Genomic DNA, 20249 nt, shown 5'->3' on the forward strand with positions numbered 1-20249 from the left:
AGCAGGGAAGCATAATGAGATTGATTGTTTCAGGAATCAGTGATGATCTGCACACAGGCACTTCACTGGGAGGATAATTGGTGCTTTGCTGCTCAGATTTTCAATTTCTTGAAGCCATGAGCAATCAGTGATTAGGAGTCTGTCTTTGCTGTCAGTATGCTCAAAAATGATGTAAAAAGCAGGATAACGCATTTATAGTAGGAATACATTTTAAAACTTTATTTTATATAAGGTGCATTGAAGTGAACAGGGAAATGTCAAGAGAATAATAAGCATTGCAGTTTTGGAAAGCTCATCACTTGACAAAAGAGAAGCTTCTTGAAATACAGTACCAGACACAGAACCCAATTTTATGCAAGCATGGAAGACCACCTGCTCTGCATACAGAAGGTCCCAGGTTTAATCCTTAGTATGTTGTGGCGCCTTCCAGATGTTGTTGGACTACAGCTCACATCAGGCCTAACCAGCACAGCCAATGGCTAGCAATGATGGGAACTGTAGTCAAGCAATGTGTGGAGGGTACCACATTGGCTAGTGTAGACCATGCTGAGCTAGATAGTGAAATAATCTGACACGGTATAAGGCAACAGTATAAGTTTACTTTGAAGTAAATCTGACTGAGTTCATTGAGGCTTACTCCCAAGTCAGTGTAGTTATGGTTTTAGACTATGGCTGTGATCCTATGAGCATCTATTTGACAATATGTCTAATTTAACTCAGTGGGACTTCCTTCTAAATAAACTTGCATAAGATTGGGATCCATGTCTGATGGAACCACGCTGTTCCATCTCCCACAGTAATACCCATGGCAAAAAAACAACAACCAACTTATTAATGCTAAGCATTAAACCAGGGGCTTGAGAAGCTTATTGTGTGTAAACATCCTGAATTCTATCCATTGTGATAAAAAAAAGAGCTTCCCACTCTTTTGCCTATGGGAAGTTAAAGCTAAATTATTCAAGGTGTTGTGTTGCCTTCCAAAATCCATCCATTTACAGCAGGACTGGGAAACCTGTAGACCTCAGATGGTTGCTGGACTCCACCCCTACTACACCTGACCATTGCCCAAGCTAGATGGGGTTGATAGAAATTGGAATCTGGTGACATATGGAATGCCACGGGTTCCTCAGCTCTCCTAGATAGGCATCCTCTGGATGCTGTAAAATTTAAAAATCTCTGGTTATCAAATGAGAGAATGAATGTGAGCTGTGAATAACAGCTTGAGGCTGAAATTTGAGTAGCTCTGAGATAGCAGGTAAAGGTAAAGGACCCCTAGACAGTTAATTCCAGTCAAACTTGACTATGGGGTGTGACACTCATCTCCACTTTCAGGCTGAGGGAGCCGGCGTTTGTCCACAGACAGCTTTCCGGGTCATGTGGCCAGCATGACTAAACCGCTTCTGGTGCAACAAAACACAATGACAAAAGCCAGAGCACACAGAAACCCTGTTTACCTTCCCACCACAGCAGTACCTGTTTATCTTCTTGCACTAGTATGCTTTCGAACTACTAGCTTGGCAGGAGCTAGGACAGAGCAACAGGAGCTCACCCCATCATGGGGATTTGAACCACTGACTTTCCGATCAGCAAGCCCAAGAAGCTCCATGGTTTAGACCACAACAGCACCAACTCCTTTTCTGAGATAGCAGAATGGGTGGTCAGTTCTTTACTTAGTTTTTCCTCATACTGGGCCTCAGCAATGTAAATCAATAAAGAAGAACAGAGCAGGGGGACGGCTTGCTTTGAAATGAGTTGGAACTTTCTGAGCTTTGGTGGGGGGAGCTTGACCTGAGGAAGGAGAAGTAGGTAGCATGTGGTAAAGAGCCCAACCAGTAGCAACTGATGTGCAGAGTGTCTTTATGCTGAGGTTCATGGGGGCTTCTTTGAACTCAAACAGGGCTAGCCCTACTATAGGGCAGTGTGTGTAAAATGGTAAAGAGGATAAAGCGACTTTTGATTACATACTGTAAACCAGCTCATAGATTTATGCATTTTACTTTACAGTAATAGAGTAGAAAGGCTTGCCGCAAGTGGGTGAATGATGGACAGTTCTGCTAAGAAGGAACCATTTCCATAACAGCATCATGTCATGCCTGAATAATATCACCTGATACTACAATATATTGTTTCATCTCCCATCAGAACAGCAGATCTTTAAACTTTCATTTTAGAAAGTAAGGTAGTTACAATCTCATTTAAAGGCCGTCAACACTGACCAACATTTCCATTACTGCTAAACACATTGTTTTGTCCTTGACCTTAGAGTTATTGTACTAAAACAATGCAATTGACTCTTTATACTTAATGGCAATAGCATAAGAAAATATGTTTTTGCATTTTGCTTAACGTTATGGATAATGGCTTGTAAAAAGTTTGCTTCAAGTCAGTATCTCCCTTTGAGTAATGTCTTTTAGATTATGATTCTGTAAGTAGGGACTGTCCTGTTTAAACTGATTTTATCCCAGCCATTCTGCAAGCCTTCTTGGCTGAGCACTGGGTTACAAATGCTCTAAAATAAACAAACCAAGGAAATAAATAAATCTGAAAGGTCTTTAAAGCTGAAGAATGATGAATGCTACTGCTTTTCTTATGGTTTAATTGCAGTCCAAAGTCTATTAGGTTGCAAGTCTGTAGGCAGCCCATAGACATTACTTAATTATGGTGTTATGAGTTTGTGGGTGCCAGAACACTATAATCCTTGGATTCAGCATGTGTTAGAATTTAATTAAGGCTTGGTGTGCTAAAATGAGTGCTAGTCTTAAAATATAAGCCAGGCTAGTTTTCTGATGAGGTATTAACCTGGGGTGATAAGCTATTAAGAAAACAAAGGCAATGGGCTATTAAGAAAGCAATGATCAAAGGAGGATCAGTACTAGATGGCAAATGGATAGGGGCCCCTCCCTCAACAGATAGAGCAATGTGAGTTAGAAGCTTAGAATAGACTTAGTTATGTGACAGAGAACCAAAGCAGCAGGCAGAGCACAATGTTTGATGTCTGTTTGAATCCAAGGCTGCACCTATGGGAGAAGCAAGGTCCTATTGGGGCGTTAATTCTGCAAAGCCCTGCTTCGGACACTCAGCTTGTATATATGTGTCAATAAACCATATATCCTAAAGACACAACAGTCTCCGCTTGCCACGTTTCCAAAAGGAAACAAGGATTCTTGGTGAGAGCATGGAACCCCTGGAATTTCACTGCGCTCAGAGATTGGAGTGGCGTAGAATTTCTGTACCACTCAAGATATAAAAATAACAGAGCAGTGTATATTTAAAGGCTTGGACATTTTAATGATAAATGATGATGATGGAATAATTTAACCACGACTTGTTTGGAGCTGTTCACAAATTGACGCTAATTTAAGCCAGATATTTATCCATCTCTTTCAGGCACTTGACAGGCTCAGCTGCTTAGGAATATGAGTTATTTTAAATTTGATGAAAAAATGAGGTTGGGAGCAACAGAACATACTCTTGACTTCTCTGTTAGATCCACACTGTCCACTTTGTTAGGTTCGCTTGGCCGTCCGCAGACAAATGTTGAAAACATGATAGGAAAAGCAGTTGGAGAGGACTTGGGATTCTGGTCCTCTTCTCCCCAGCATACACTGAATGCCTCTGAGAAATTCTTAAAGGGATGGGCATAGTTGAGCACGTTCCTCAAACTTTTTTGGACAGAGTTGAGCATGTTCCTCAAACTGTTCTTCTCATTCTTTTTAAATGACAGCAAACTCTTTCTTCTTCTTTGTTTCTGGAGAAATAGTGTTTCAGAAAGGACAGGCAATAGACACGGGGGAAATTGAAATTGGAGTTCAAGTGATTCAAGCCATTCTTCCAGGCCTCTTCTGGCGTTTCCAGATTATGATCCATCACCCAATGTACCTGAAATTTAATGTTTCTCTGGCAAAGGACTCACTTTTCGGGATATATGGGAGACGCAATATTCCCCCTACTCACACACAGGTATTTACTTACTTACTTACTTACTTACTTACTTACTTACTTACTTACTTTAAAAGTTAGCTATTTCAGAAATATATGGTGTTCACTATTAAGTTGACTGCTGTTAACTTTCCTTCTTAACCTCCCTTGACAAATACATTCCTTTATCAATTTAGGCAAAGAGAAGAAAGTTCTCAGTTTTTTGTTATTTTTGTACAAAGCACAAAAGGTCACCAAGCATATAGATGATGTCCCACAATGTTTGTTTGTTTGTTTTTTATGTCAGCAACCTGATTTGCCAACCCTTGCAAGAAACAAGGTACAGAGGTGACAAAGGAACTACTCTGTTTGTTAGCAGGCAGGAGTGATAGAAATGAAAACATTCAACAGAAGCAAAATCAGTGGCAGTAAAACCAATGGTAGCAGCAGCAGTGGCATAAATTTGGGGGGAGCGAGCTGTAAAGACCTATGAGGGCTGCGTGTAGTGCACCAGCTGCACAGCACTGAAATACAGACATCCTGCACTTCAGGGTGTTGGACTAGATTACTCTCATGGTCCCTTCCAACTCTACAGTTCTATGATTCTACATTTAGTAACATGGAATATTCTCCCCAGAGGTGTACTGCCATAAGTACATGCTCTAACCACTGCACAGCCACATTTTGATAGCTAGAGGAAGTCCTTCCAGAAAGAACAAGATTTGGCTTTGCCTCTTATTGCAACATTTACTCAGTTTTCCAGTTGCTCGTAGAAAAAATAACCTCCTCATGCATGAATTGTCCAGTCTACTGAGCGTGTTCTTTCATCCTTAATGGGGTCATGGACCCCACTTTGCAAACTCTGTTCCATGCATAATGGCATTATTTGTACATAATAATAGGACTGTGGGACTGAAAGGAAACTGGGCACTGCATACTACCACTCTGGTCCCACACAGTCCTTCCATGTTGCAGAAGAACAGGAACTTGCAGAATAATTCTTTCCAAAGGTTTTAATGTTGAGATTGGTGTGATACTTACACAGATTGCTGTAACAAACAAAAACAATAACCCCCAGTTTAAGAGGCCATAGATAGGCTAATTAAACAAAGGCCTGGGAAAAGAGGAAATATATGTAATGAGGGTGCCAGGCGAGCCTCCCTGGGGAGAGCACTCACAAACTGGGAGCCACCGCAAAAAAAACGCCTGTTCTTGTGTTCCCACCCTCCAAACTTCTTGTGGAGGAGGCACACAAAGAACAACCTCAGCTGGTGAGTGCAGGGTCCAAGATGGTTTACATCAGGAGAGGCGGTCTAATGAGAAAGGGGAAAATACTCTCCCTACATATTTTTCGACAGCATGCATAATTTTATAAACCTCTAATATGTCCTTCCACTTATTTGCCTTTTTCTTGGAATCTTTGCTTGGCCATGGTGTGTTATGTATGGGGGTGGGGGGAGAGAGAGAGAAGGGGGAATTGTCAGCATGGCACTGTCTACTCTTCAAGATCTCAGGTAAGAATCTTACCATGGTGGTTGTTTGAGATTGGTGATGCCTGGAATTGAACCTGGGACCTTCTGCATAGAAAGCATGGGCTCTGTTGCTGAGCTGTAGCTGCCCCCTAAAGATGGGAATGTGTTACTTTACTCAGATCTCTGTGTTTGACGGCAAGCTGAGAAGCTCACCCGAAAGAGTGTTGCTTGTTTGCTAAGTGCAATTACCTACAGTTTGAGCACAAACCTGACAGCCAGTTAAAGCACTTGTTCAGGTTCTTGTAATTACATCCATGCTTTGATTCCAGTTAGATCATTGGTGTCGCATTTACAGAGAACACTAAAATAGCTTTTTAATTACCTAGTCAACACTCCCCCAGTCTGTTGCCCACAAAATACTTTGGACCTCAACTCTCATCAGCCATTTCCAGCATGCTCAATGGTCAGGAATTATGGGAGCTGTAGTCTAACCATACCTGGAAGCCGTGTTTTTTTTCCCAGGAGACACTCAAGGGTACACAGTACCCACACCTCTTTTGTTGGTTGTTAAAAAGTGTAACATTTACTGTAACTACTTCATGGTGAGTACCAGCACCTATTTTTCTAGAAAAAAGCACTGTCTGGAAGGCACCTGGTTGTGGGGAAACTGATCGGGGGCGGTGGGGACATATTGGTTTTGGAACCAAATTCAGAATGAAAAACTATGTTGGTTTTAGAAATAACTTTGAAGGGTCAAAAGCAGTTAAAACACACACACAACCATGCATATAAAGACAGGATTCTATCTAATCATGTTTTTTATTTTTGCTGTTTCAGTTTGATTTTGTGAAACTGATGGATGGGAAACAGTTAATTAAGCCAGAATCAAGACATTCGGAGGAGTCTCAGCATGCTCCTAGGAATCTGATCTTAATGTCCTTGCAAGAAACTGGTTTCATAGAATATATGGACCAGGGAACTTGGCACTTGGCATTTTACAATGATGGCAAGAAAATGGAGCAAGTGCAAGTGTTGACAACGGCAATTGGTAAGACCACTTGGTTTTGTCTTCCTCCTCTTTCTAATGAAGGATTTCATAGATTATTGAGCCATTTCTTGTATTGGACATATATGATGATAATTATTAAATAGGTTCCTGGATTCTAGGAAGCATGGGCTGTTTTGGAGTGGGTCAGTTCTGAAGCATAAACAATACAAGCTGAACTAAATTGGTGGTGAGGGGATTCTCATTAAAAGCCACGTTCTAATTTTTCTTGTTGCAATGAGTGGTGAAAATTATTAATTATTATTATTTATTAAACTTACTGATTGCTTTTTTATTTACAAGCTATAACACATAGATTAAAACCAGCATAAAACTAAAACAGAGTAACATCTAAAACTCATTCAAATTTCATTTTTTTAAAAGGAAAATAAAATCCTTAAAAACGATATTCCTTCTGTTAAATGTTATAAATCAGGGGTATTCTTCAAGAATATTCTCCATCAAGAACCAATCGGTTGCTTTACAGGATTCATTTCTGTGATTGGCACTTTTGAAGAAAGCTGTTTGCATTGTAGGGCAAATCTGTAAATCCCCTAAAAAATTAAACTCATGTTTACAATATTGCACCAGAGTGGTGTGTTTGGTGATCTTGAACGCATTTGCTTTTCCAGGTCAAATTCCATCACTGATTGCCCCAAAATGAGGGGGGGTTTTAGGGGGGGCTAAATCTTACAGAAGTAGGATGTTTATCTGAAATATACAAATGACAGACATTGGAATGCTCAATGAAATGTACTATAGAACTCTTATTTTAAACAAAACCATAAAATGAAGAAGAGACAGATTTGAAGTGCAATGGGGGTTACTCAATAAATACTTAGAATCTTCAGATGCTTTACACAGTAGGGAATTTGATATGAATTCTCAGTATAAAAACTTCACATTGTATTGCAGAATGAAATACCTATTGTTCTAAACTGTCAAGGCCAAACCTAATACAGAATAAGTTGTTTGAACAGATGTTTTATTTCAGGTTGTGTATGAATACAGTGAATGTAATTGGTTCCCCACTCATCTGAAGGTTGAGTAATACCACTTGAATGGTTGTGCTGCATCGTTGCCTCTCATTTCAGAAGTGGTTTGTTCACTTTGTTGTTATGCTTTTCTTTTCTCTTTGTATGAACAGAAGTCATGGATGACTGCTCCACTAACTGCAATGGGAATGGAGAATGCATTTCTGGGCACTGCCACTGTTTTCCAGGATTCCTTGGTCCAGATTGTGCAAGAGGTAGAGATTTCTCATTTATATATTTGAAGTAGAAGAAAAGACAAATAAATAAATATCATTTTTCTCAGCTTGGAGCTTCAGCAATGAAGCAGCTCGGGCTTAGGTGCTGGAGGCTCCACTTCTTCCTGACTCTCAATCAAGCCTAGATCCATGCAGGTGTTTCTGTGCATTTTCCCCTCCTCCCATGTCGCGTCACATGCAACTAGCTGGACTCATTGGCAGCAGCTCTGTACTTCCTGCCTGATATGCTGTTTCCTCTGTTCCTGTAGCTCTAGGGCGTGGGTAGGCAAACTAAGGCCCAGGGGCCGGATCCGGCCCAATCGCCTTTTAAATTCGGCCCGTGGACGGTCTGTGAATCAGTGTGTTTTTACATGAGTGGAATGTGTCCTTTTATTTAAAATGCATCTCTGGGCTATTTGTGGGTTCATTCCCCCCCCAAAAAAATATAGTTCAGCCCCCCACAAGGTCTGAGGGACAGTGGACCAGCCCCCTGCTGAAAAAGTTTGCTGACCCCTGCTCTAGGGGATATGGAGGCAGAAATCCTTCATAATATACCCTTCATGATTTTGAAGCAAATAGCGGACACTTCCACTTCCACTCATCAGCATCAGATGTTTATCAAACATACATTGAGACAGTAGTGACTGCATACCAAAAATGGTGGGCTGATCTTTCACATGCAAAGGGTAAAGGTAAAGTTAAAGGTACCCCTGCCCGTACGGGCCATTCTTGACAGACTCTAGGGTTGTGCGCCCATCTCACTCAAGAGGCCGGGGGCCAGCGCTGTCCGGAGACACTTCCGGGTCACGTGGCCAGCGTGACAAGCTGCATCTGGTGAGCCAGAGCCGCACACGGAAACGCCGTTTACCTTCCCGCTGGCAAGCGGTCCCTATTTATCTACTTGCACCCGTGGGTGCTTTCGAACTGCTAGGTTGGCAGGCGCTGGGACCGAACAACGGGAGCGCACCCCGCCGCGGGGATTCGAACCACCGACCTTTCGATCGGCAAGCCCTAGGCGTTGAGGCTTTTACCCACAGCGCCACCCGCGTCCATGCAAAGGGTACCTCCAAATAATAAATATAAGGAGCACTCCCCAAAGCCAAGCTAAGTATCTGATACAGACGCATCATGACCAGACTGTTAACAGAGAGAAAAATTATTCCAGTTTATGGAATAACAAAAATGAGAATAAAATGAAAGGATTGGATAGGAAATAGAACGTGAAAAGCTGAAGCAGGTACGCTAAATGGATAGTAAATTTGAGAGCAAAAACAGATGATAAAAGGTTTGAGGGGGCCTTCAACAAGATGGGCTCTCAGCTCCAAATAGTGTTGCTCCAGAAGATTGAGGGCAATTTTCAGTGGCAGGTGTCTCTCAGACCTATCAGCCTGCCACAGGAGTAAGGAGCAGGGCCACCAACTAAGGTGAGCCCTCTTGGGCCTCCTGCTGCTGCTCAAGAATACCAAGTGTTGGCACCACAAAGTGTGGGGTGGGGGGAGAATCATAGGCTAATAGAATTGTAGAATTGGAAGGGGTTCATCTAGTCTAAACCCCTTGCAGTGCAGGAATCTCAACACGCAGTTCCTCATCCAATTTAATTTGAAACCATACTGGACCCTGCTTAGCTTTGTAAATGTGCCACCACTTTTATTGCGGCACCAAATCCTATATAGATCATTAACACTCAAATATGTTTCTCCTCTACAGACTCCTGCCCAGTGTTATGTAGTGGAAATGGAGAATACGAAAAGGGCCACTGCTTGTGTCGCAATGGGTGGAAAGGCCCTGAGTGTGACGTTCCAGAAGAGCAGTGCATTGACCCCACTTGCTTTGGCCATGGAAAGTGTATCATGGGAATCTGCATTTGTGACCCAGGATATAAAGGAGAGATATGTGAAGAAGGTTTGTGCCTCTTCTTTCTCTTACTGGCTTTCTTTTCAATGGAGCTGTAGCTGAGAGGTAGACTACACATGCTTGGCGTGCAGAAGGTCCCAGGTTCAATCCCAAGCATGTCTAAGTGGGGTTGTGAGTACCCTCATCTGGAATCCTGGAAAGCCACTGCCAGCCATTGCAAGCAATACTGTGTAGTCCATTGGTCCAACTAAGCAAAAGGCAGTGCCAACAGTTTAAAATTAAGAACACATCACTCTGCAAATCCAATGCCCACAAAAAATCCTGTTTCCTCTACCACCTCCACCAATAATACTTTATCTTTCAGAGGAATGGCAGAACCTTATTTGTAATGTCAAAGCCTATTTCTCTGTTACAGAGAGATTACAGTAGTGGTACTGACATAGATCAATTGGACATGTCTTAACAACAGAAGCTTGGAGAAGGATATTAGAAATGGCTGATAAATTCTCTTTATGCCTTAACCCTAAAGGAAGCTCAATATAAACTGATGTGCAGATGGTATATGGCCCCTCAAAAGCTGAATGGAATCTACAAAGTAAACTCAGTTGTTGGAAGTGTGAATTGATAGATACTGATTTTGTGCATACAGCAGTCATGTCCTTAAGTTGGTAGATACCAGGATGTGCACAATCACAAGATTTGTTGTGTATCTAACATTTGGAAGCAGCCTGATAAGTTTCAGATCTGCTGTGTGTCATTCTAGTTCAATTTATTATTTGGTTCCAAATTTGATCTGTTAAATTTGAAGCTCTTTTTTTGCCTCTATTGATCACAATAGGGAATCTGTTTTGAAAAGCTATAACTCCCCCCCCCCCTTTTCACACAAGTGGATTAAATTATCATGAAAAGTTGCCCTTCCAGAGTGGATAACACCTGCTGAATTTCAGGAAGATGGATTCAGCGATTCTCCCACAAGGGCAAACTGAGTTAGGAAAGTTAAAATCATATCCACTCCACTGTTTTCTTTTTCTGGGAAATCAATTTAAAAACTGGGAAATGGCAGAGGCACCCAGAGTAAGAAAGCTGCCAAAGTTCAAACAAATATGTCTAGGGGCATGTTCTGCTATTGAACTATGATCCAGGGCCATCTTTGCCATTCGGCATAGTGGTGTGGTGAGCCAGGGTGCCAAGCTGTGGAGGGCACCAGGCGCTGCATTTCATTAGTGGAGCCGATGCCAGCGGGCAGGCCCAGGCGTGGCCACACCAATCGGCAGCCCCAGCAAGCGGGCCCAGGCACACACAAAGGGAACGCGGAAGAGGGAGCTTGTGAAGATGGGGACGCCCAGGAGCTGCCTCCCTTCTCAGAAATAAAAATAAAATAATGGGGCACCGCCAAGGAGGTAATCACATTTTAATGGTAGGTCTTTATTTAGGGAGCCTGTCTCAGGCGTGCCTGCCTGAGAGTGAGCCTCCCTGGAGCCCTGGGGGGCTTCCTTCAAGTAAGACACGCAGAGGATCCGCCTCTTCTCCACCAAACACCTAACCCCCTGCCCAAGCATCACCTTTCTACACCAGCTCAAAGTCTGTCAAAGGCGATATTCTGTTTTTTTACTGGGAATATTTGGGGTGGCTATGCTGGATGGCTGGTTTTTAGAAAGAATAAAAATCATGAATAATATGAATGCATAGAACCGACTGTCTCTTGGGAGGAAGAGGCGGGGGAGAGAACAGAGTTTGTGATCCTAGCTGATCGCCTTTGGATCTGGAGAATCTTTCAGCCTTCTCTCCCCCACCCCACCCCACCTTCCCGCTAGAAGAGAGATCTAGGAGAGAAAGAAGCAGAAGAGATAAATTTCTTCAAACTGAGGTTTGAACGGGACATTTAAAGCAGAAGAACACTCTTTTGCAGAGGTGAATTTGATAATGCGTTGAGTGAAAATGACCTGGAGGAGGGAGGCAAAGCTTGCCTCCCAACACAGATCCACTGGAGATTTTCTTTGGCGGCTGAAGCTTCTTCCTCTTCCGATTCTGCCTCCTAGCCCCTCACCTCTGCAAAAGAGCGTTCTTCTGCTTTACATGTCCTGTTCAAACCTCAGTTTGCAGAAATGAATTTATCTCTTCTGCTTCTTTCTCTCCTAGAACTCTCCGCTAGCGTTTATTTATATGGAAAATAATCGTCAACAAACCAACTAAACTAAACTTTAAAAAGGTCAACAACTCTAGGGAACCTTTCCTAAAAAAGGTCAACAACTTTGGGGTCTCCCCCTTAAAAAAAGTTGACAACTCTGGGAAAAGGGGGGGGGATCTTTGCACCATGGCATCGGATATGCTTAAGGCAGCCCTGCTATGATCTTTCCCTAACCACCTACACCTTGCCTCACTTCCTTCCCCATAGGAATGCTCCTGACCCTGACTACACATTAGCTTCTTATCCTTCTAGGCTCAAAATGCTTTTCTGGGCCTTGACCTCTACCAGAGCTGACCCCTGGCCCTCCAAATCGACCCTGTATGGCCCTGACACATAATTATGACCATTGTTCCAGAGGTCTGTGCACCACAGAAACAAGAATTCTCAATGGATAGGAAATGAAAGCAGATGAGCAGCTCCTAACTGCATTTGGAAGCTCAGATCATAATTTGGGATCTGATCTATAGCTGCCGCAGGTCTGTTGTGGCACCAACCTGAAGACCCAACTAGATCAATAGGACTAGCAGCACAAGTAGTAGAGGTGCCAGGAGCCCCAAGTAACATTTCCTGTGGGGCATGGCTCTCTCTATGCTTAAAGCCTCAAGCTTCCCAATGGCTGCTCTGCAATCTTGGCAGTACATACAAGAGCTGACTGATAAGCAGTGCATTGGTAGACTCTAGGCCAGAAAATGATCCCTTTAAGTCTCTCCACTCTTCAGGAAGGGAGAAAAGCATTGGGAAAGGGTAAACTAACCTTAAGGTAAAAGGCACCAGTTAAGTTTTGTGGTGTCAGTTGTTTGGAACTATCCTTGATGCTGTTATTCCACTCTAACCCCGCTTGCTAACTTGCTACTTGACTAAGTTGTCTGCAGGCATCCGTTGTGCTGTTTGGACTTCTGCTCATAGTCAAGACAGCACAATAAGCATGGGTTGATGTAAAGTGTGAATTGACCCTTCACCTAATAAAGCTAATCTCATTAAGAGAAATAACATGTGAAATCTGCCCTAAAACACACCTTTTGTTTATACATGTCAGAAGCAAGGAGCCTCAGACCCAGGGGCCAAATGTGGTCCTCTAAGATTCTCTATCTAGCCCTTAGGAATCTTTCCACAACACACCCTTTGCCTAGTCACATTCCTTCTCCTCTGGCCTCATCCCTCACTGGCCCTGTTTTGCACTCCCTCTTGAGTTTTTCCCTGGCTGGAATGTGTCCTTAAACTCTGATAATGCCTCTTGGTTCACTGTATAGGGGCTAGGAGGGGTATGTGAGAGTATGCAGAAGCTTTACTGCTTTTCAGGGGTAAATTTACCTCTGTTGCTCCACCCACCTTTTCCTCTGACCCCACCTACCACTGTCGTGTGGCCCCTGGAAGGTTTCCCAGTAGGAAATGTGGCCCTCAGTTTAAAAAAATGTTTACACTGATTTATGTTCTTAACAGTTTTCTGCTTTTGGTGTTGAATGCTGTTATCTCCTTCCTTTACTCCTCAGAGGACTGTTTAGATCCTATGTGTTCTGGCCATGGAGTCTGTGTTCAAGGGGAATGTCATTGTTCCATGGGTTGGGGAGGAGTCAGCTGTGAAACATCACTCCCTATCTGCCAAGAACAGTGTTCAGGCCATGGCAGTTTTCTTTTGGATACTGGCGTATGCAACTGTGACCCAAAGTGGACAGGTTCTGACTGCTCAACAGGTAGGTAGAGAAAATATTCTTCTAATGATTTGAATTGGTTTCTGAAAAGAATAAAGCCTTGGTGTGTGGAGGGTGTGTGTGTCAAATTTTGTCTCCACTAAAGTTTGGGGTGCCGCAGGATACGGTATGAACTAAAACTCAATGTGCTTTGTGAGAAAAGACTTAACCGTATCTTCAAGCTAGAGGAAGCAAATATTTCCAGAAGAAAACAGAAGACAAGAGAAGGTGCAGAGCATGATAGAATGAGGATAATGTAGATGGTTTCCCAAGCAATCCAGAGCTGCTTTTTATCCTCACAACTAGGGATGGGGCAGTATTTCCAAATTCAATTTTCAAATGCTCTTTGGAATACCACACTCCCTTTGAAAAAGAGGAGCTTCTTCTTTTTCAAAAAATCACCTGGTGCTTTGATCAGTTACAGACACTGGCTGTTGGACATTCTGCAGAAGATGTGTTTGCTATGAAAGTGGCAGAGTGTTACCATTTTAACTTATGAAATGGCTGTCACCATTGCATGCCACAACTTTCATAATATTAATCCCTGAGAGTCCTCCATCTTACAGAGCATCTGCTAGCTTGAAGAGTGTTCCCTTCCCCTAGAATAGGAATTAAGAATGGGAAATAATTATAATATTGACTGCTTTTAATTATAAAAGACTCTTCTCTGCTGCTTTTGATTTCATTAAGGAAGTCATGAGAGCAAAACCTAAAACTAATTACCTATATGCAAGCAAACTGCATTTTAAAAAAGTTTTTGAAGTCCATTTCCTTGCTGATTTGAGTTGTACTTTTGCCTGTAAACTTCTGCACCTCTCTAATCAACTTGTCTGCACTTTATATTGATTTCTAAAGCGGGGGGGGGGGGGTCTGTGATTACTATGCTGGATTATAGGCTTTATTCAATGCCCCCCCTTTTTTTTGAGAACTTGATGTTGTTGTTCCACAATGGCAACATTGACTGAACAGTGTAATAGCAAACTGAGTGTTCCAAAACCAAGTAATGCAGCTTACCTTTCACCCTGAAATGCAGCATTATTTTTACTCAAGCAATACAAAGAAAATACGTGGCCAAACTTACAGTGGTTTATCCACTGAGGGTTTTCCCCTTTCTAAAAAATCAAAGGCACAGTTCTTCTTCTCTCTGCATGTGGAGAGCAGCATGCAAAAGTATGCACTTCAGGGCCGGCCCACCCATGACGCAAAGTGAGGGAACTACCTTGGGCAGCGGGATTCACAGGGGCAGTAGATCTGGCCTACAAGGATTGCATTGCCTGCTGCAATGGCAGCATGTTACTGGGAGGTTGGATCTGCTACCTCCTCAGCAGCCCACCTGCACCCCATTGTCACCTCCACAGTGGCCTCTTGGTGAATAGGAGACACTGCTGGTCTCCTTCCACCAGAAGGAAATGGTGGGGACTGCCCGGTGGGATATCCTGGGCTCAATCACCCATTGTGATTCAGAGCAGGCAACTTTCACCCCCATGATGACCTTTGACTCCCAGTTCAACCATCAGATAAGGTTGATTTGATCCCCCTCCCCTTGTTCCCGATGTAGATCTTCACTCACTCCTTCTTCCCTGGTGGCAAAATGCCATTTTGTGGTTCGCCTCAGCTGCCAAAATGTCTTGGACCAGTCCTATGGCACTCTAAATTGTCCCATCTCCCCCCTCTAGGGTATTCATATGTTGGCACATAGCAAGGTTGGATGAGGCCATACACAAGTGAACCACCTCCTACAACATTAGGGTTGCCATATTTAAAAGAACAAAAAGGAGGACACATTTGCCAACTTCTACACGATGGGGTGAGCGCCCGTTGCTCAGTCCCTGCTCCTGCCAACCTAGCAGTTCGAAAGCACGTCAAAGTGCAAGTAGATAAACAGGTACTGCTCCGGTGGGAAGGTAAATGGCGTTTCCATGCGCTGCTCTGGTTCGCCAGAAGCGGCTTAGTCATGCTGGCCACATGACCCGAAAGCTGTACGCCGGCTCCCTCGGCCAATAAAGCGAGATGAGTGCCGCAACCCCAGAGTCAGTCACGGCTGGACCTAATGGTCAAGGGTCCCTTTACCTTTTAACTATGGATTGCTATGACAACTCTCATTTTACATACCCATGAAAAAGAGGACATGTCCTGGAAAAAGTGTACATATGGCAACCCTGTCTACATCAGTGTAGCCCCTCCTGTGCAGGTGAAACATTAGCTAGTTTAGCTGGCAACTGGGGCAGGTAGCAACAGTGTTCTGATCAATACCACGTAGCTGAGAGGCAGCATTTTTGTTTTCCACAATTGTGTACTGTGATGGCACTGTAAGGGCCTGCACCATGAGAGGGGAGGAAGGCAAGCAAACCAATTAAAAACCAGTTAAACTTCACCATTACCACCAAATGGATCTCTTCAGCCCCACCCTAGCAATCATCCAGTCCTTTAACCTCCAGAACATTATTTTTTTAAAGACAGTCTCAACAAACTTTCTAAACCAAATGAAGTGATAAGGCAGTTAGGCACAGTGTAGGAATAAGCTCTAAGACATATTTAAATCCAAACCAACTCAACTTTTTGCTTGAGATGTTTGTAGGGTAACAAGTAGCCATATGGGAGACTGCTAGTGGTTTCCTGTGGGACAAGCAGGAAAGACTGTTATTTAAATCACCCTGAAAATGCAATTAATTTGGAAATATATTTTATTGAGATATTATTATGCCTAGATTGGTGTGATTTCCCCAGGCTACATCATTTAAGCACACTTGGGAGAATTAACTCTCTCTCCCACCCCCCATATTTACCTAGATTAGATTTCCAAGTATACCCTCAGAATATCTGACCAGTAATTTAAGGCCGGCCTCTACAGATTGTCTGTCTGTATGCAGATCAGGCTGGGTTGAAGATATCATGCACTATATTCTGTATTGTCCTCTATTAACACCCCTAGGGGTGGATTCCTTTCCTCTTTTCAGAATATTCTAGAAGTACAGTCAGACAATTTTAAAATTAAAGAGCTGCTGGCCAATGAGGCTTGTTACCCACATACATGGTAGCTTTGAGAAAGTTGTTGACGCTTTTTGACACAAAACCTTGTTGACTGCCAAGGGGACTGTTAACTTTAAATGACACAGGGAACTTTACATTTTAAGTTTTGATCATTTTCATTTCTGAAAATTTATTTTAACTTTTTATTTTATTTTTATTTATTAAATTTGTCAGCCGCTTGCACAGGGTAACCCAAAGTGATTTACAAACAAACAGGCAGTAACCCTACATAGATGCATTAACACCAGGAAGAAAGAGAAATGCATTAAAAAATCCCACTCACTTCTAAAAGGCCTCAGATAATTAAAGGCCAAAGGCCTAGTTACGAACGTTTTTGTCTGGTGCCTGAAGGTGTATAATGATGGTGCCAGGCAAGCCTCCTGGATGAATTATTCTGTTTATCTAGCCTTTGTTCAATAACTGGCATTGGCTAGAAAAATTGCTAATGACTGATGTTTGGAGATTGGGCTTTATAAATTGCCGATCTTCATTCAAAATAATCTGTTCGAAAGATACAAAAAAATTATGAAGATACTATTTAAAAATGTAGAGTTGTGGCCCACGATTTTGTATTTGAACGTGACCATTTATAAAAGGCCTCTGTAGATAATTTTATGATTTTCTTCATACATAAAATGAAGATCTGTAACTTAATGCATATTCTGGTTGATGTATCCTCCTTCAGTGTGGGAATTATATCCATCAGAATGATGAAGTGTTTAGCTTTGGCTTTAGTTTTATATATTGTAAATGTAGAAACTTAATGTGTCAAGGTACCCAAGCCTCCCCCAAATAAATCACAATTCACACAGAATTTTTGTTTAAGGTTTTTGGCATAATTTTGGTCACAACTTTATTAAAATACATAAATGTGAGTGGTTGCTTAGGCATTGGTTACGACAATCTGTCCCCGCCCAGGGACAGAACTGACTTCCGGATTCCAGCGAAAGCCAGTAAAGGAAAACAATATGGGGGGGGGGGATGGGGCTGGGCACCAGACCTTCACCTCTCCCCGCATTCCCACAGGGGCTTGCGTGGCCCAAGCCCCACACCAGGGATTTGGACGAAAGCATGGCGAGCCCCTGGATTCCTTTAACGGAATTTCCTTGCAGCAGCAGCATTGGAGAGGCAGGCACTGCCAACCACATCCCCTCCACCAACCAAAAATTAACCAGTGCCTAACCGCAACCTTATAAGTTGTGATGATTTGCTACGCAGTAGGCAAAAACCAAATGGCACCAGCCAATCAGCCAAACGGACAAAATTCCTACTGGGCCCCTGCCCCAAAAGCAGATAACCCCATGACAGGCATAGCAAAAGCCCTAAATTAGGGAGGGTAGGCGGGTGATCCGGTGCACGCAGCAAAAGAGAACGCTCGATGCTGCGTGCTCCGTATATAAAACCCTTGGTCCATCCCACAAATTAGCAACATCAAAATTTCCCCAGTAACCCAAACAGCCCAATCACTGCCAGTGGCCATCTAAAGGATCCCGCCCAGCAACAGAGGGGTGGCCTGTCAGACCCCACTGCAACACGTGCTCTCCATGAAGGAGAACACGCTTAATGAGAAAAATGCTTCTTAGGTCTTTGGGTGACTTAAGTATTTAAAATAATAATCCAAAGTGAATTTCAAGGCTCCTTAAATTAATGTATGGATGATCAACTTATTTATCTTCTGGGGGGGGGGGAATACTGAACCAAAAATTATTCAAAGTCAGTTTTTGTCCTATTGATATGGAATTTATTGTCTTCCAGAATTCAGAATGTTTGTGAAATAATTCTGGAACAGCATGACTTAAATGTGTACTTCTTGTACAAACATGTTGGAACAGAAATCAACTTTGAGAAGATTCTTTCTCTTCCCTCCCCCCCCCCCCCCCCCCCGTTCTTTGAAAATATAATTTATAATGAATTTTTAAAGATATAAAATGAAGTAAATTTCCCTAAGGATACAGCACAGACATATTGTGAAAAGACAAGAGTACAATTATTATTCAGCAAGAGATAGGATCATTATTCTTTGAAAAAGGCCCAGTGTCATGGTCAGGCAAATGCTAGGGTCCCAGAGGCTGCCCCACTGCTGACTCTAGCATCCCTGTAACTTTTACATTTCTTTAAATAGGACCTGGGGCTGATAGCAGAAGTGCCTCTGCCATCTTAATTTCTGCCTTAGACTCCTGGGCCTCACCCTCAATGTTTCAGGCCTAAATATCTCTGTAAATAATGGCTGAACTGCTCAATTATTAGCATGTCAAAGCACTACATTAAAGCAGCACAGCAAGGGAGATGGCAGAACATACAAACTGAGCATCACAGTTCCCAGGCCAGCCCACATATGAGGCAAGGTGAGGTGGCTGCCTCAGGTGGCAGGAGCCACCAGGACAGCAGATCCTGAGGTCAATCTTTCTTCCCTTCTTGTTCGTGATGTAGATATTTCCTCACCCCTTTTCCCCTAGTGGTGGGGGAGGAACCATTTTGGAGTCCACCTCAGGTGCCAAAAGGCATTGGGCAGCATCCCTAACAACCATAGAAATCTACTTCTTAATAAAGGTGCTTTTTTCCCAGGCAACAAAATAGTAAGTGCCAAATCTCAAAAATGTTGATGTTACAACAACAGTGTGCCATGCTGATAGAGTCACAAATATCTTTATTTAGAATTTACTGAGAATGTCAAGTCTGTATACCTGCTTTTCGTTTGTATAGTCCAGACCCCTAAGGGTGGTGGTTTGTGCTATGACACACTTCTGTTGTTTGATTACAGTTTGTTACATTAATACATTTTCTACAGAGATAAATAGAGAGCAATAAGGAAAGAAGTATTGCTATTTATGACACATAAAAACAGAAAGAAGCCTGGTATAAAATTACATAGCTGTCAGCGCCTTTTATATCATGCCTTCATTTATATATTTATTATAGTTGTGTTGTCTGTGCTTAAAAAAAATTGCTTATGATAACGGGTTTTGTTCAAACATTTAAAAAATAATATTGTTTGTACATGAAATTGCTATTTTGCCCGTGCAACTATTATTCGGTTAATAAACAATCATCTGTTGCTGTCAAGGCGGGGAATTTTCTTCTACCAGCCCTCAAAACTGACATTTTAAATCAAAACAGACTTCATTATTTTAGATTGCACTTACAGAAGTGTCCTGAAAATTGTCTGTCAGGTTAAGTGCAGTGTAACTTTTTTTAAAAAAGAAGTATTGGAAATGAACTTGAATTGCACAAAGAAGCTTTCTTGGACATATTTTATTTACATAGTGTGTTTATAGCATTTAAGGAGTTTGAGTTTTAATCAATAGGTGAGCTGTACCCACTGACCCATCAACTAAAGCTTCAGTTGAATCACCATGTTCAGTTTGATCAATTAAATTGAAATAAATATGTGAATTACCAAAGCTTCAATAGCACCTTTCTGTCAGTATCACTGACAATTTAATCAACAAAAAGTACCACTTCTAGAAGCAAAGGCTATCTTTAATATAGCCTGTCTTATTCACTGTTAAGTGAAACACAAAGACCAAAATAGTCTCAAGAAATAAACAAGTTTGCCCTTTACTCAGAGCCCTAATCAATTCAAATTGCCTCTATTAATTAATCAATTTAAAGCTTTAAGGAATTAATCTATCATTCAGTCAATTAAATATTCCTGTCATGCTAATGACACAGGCAGAAATTGTATATAGTGACCCATTAGACTTTCCAGAGGCAAAATAATTTCAGTTCCAGGATCACTGACTAGACCTGTAGCATTAAGGGAGCTAAGAAACTGATGATTCTCTGCAGACCTAGGCTATTTCCC

General features: G+C 42.3%; 1 protein-coding gene across 8 annotated transcripts in view; it reads left to right on the forward strand.

Annotated features, from left to right (window-relative positions):
- TENM1 (teneurin transmembrane protein 1) overlaps positions 1–20249 on the forward strand; it is a 388748-nt gene that overhangs the window by 224825 nt on the left and 143674 nt on the right. For 5 of the 8 annotated variants that reach the window (XM_077922107.1, XM_077922113.1, XM_077922110.1 and 2 more), the window contains 5 exons: positions 3755–3960; positions 6228–6438; positions 7583–7684; positions 9392–9586; positions 13217–13417. In XM_077922107.1, the coding sequence (XP_077778233.1) occupies positions 3755–3960; positions 6228–6438; positions 7583–7684; positions 9392–9586; positions 13217–13417 (915 nt within the window). The remainder of the gene's footprint in view (positions 1–3754; positions 3961–6227; positions 6439–7582; positions 7685–9391; positions 9587–13216; positions 13418–20249) is intronic. The other 3 variants (XM_077922108.1, XM_077922112.1, XM_077922114.1) reach the window with 1 other exon arrangement.

Source organism: Podarcis muralis, chromosome Z (genome assembly GCF_964188315.1).
Source record: "Podarcis muralis chromosome Z, rPodMur119.hap1.1, whole genome shotgun sequence".
NCBI classification, from domain to species: Eukaryota; Metazoa; Chordata; class Lepidosauria; order Squamata; family Lacertidae; genus Podarcis; species Podarcis muralis.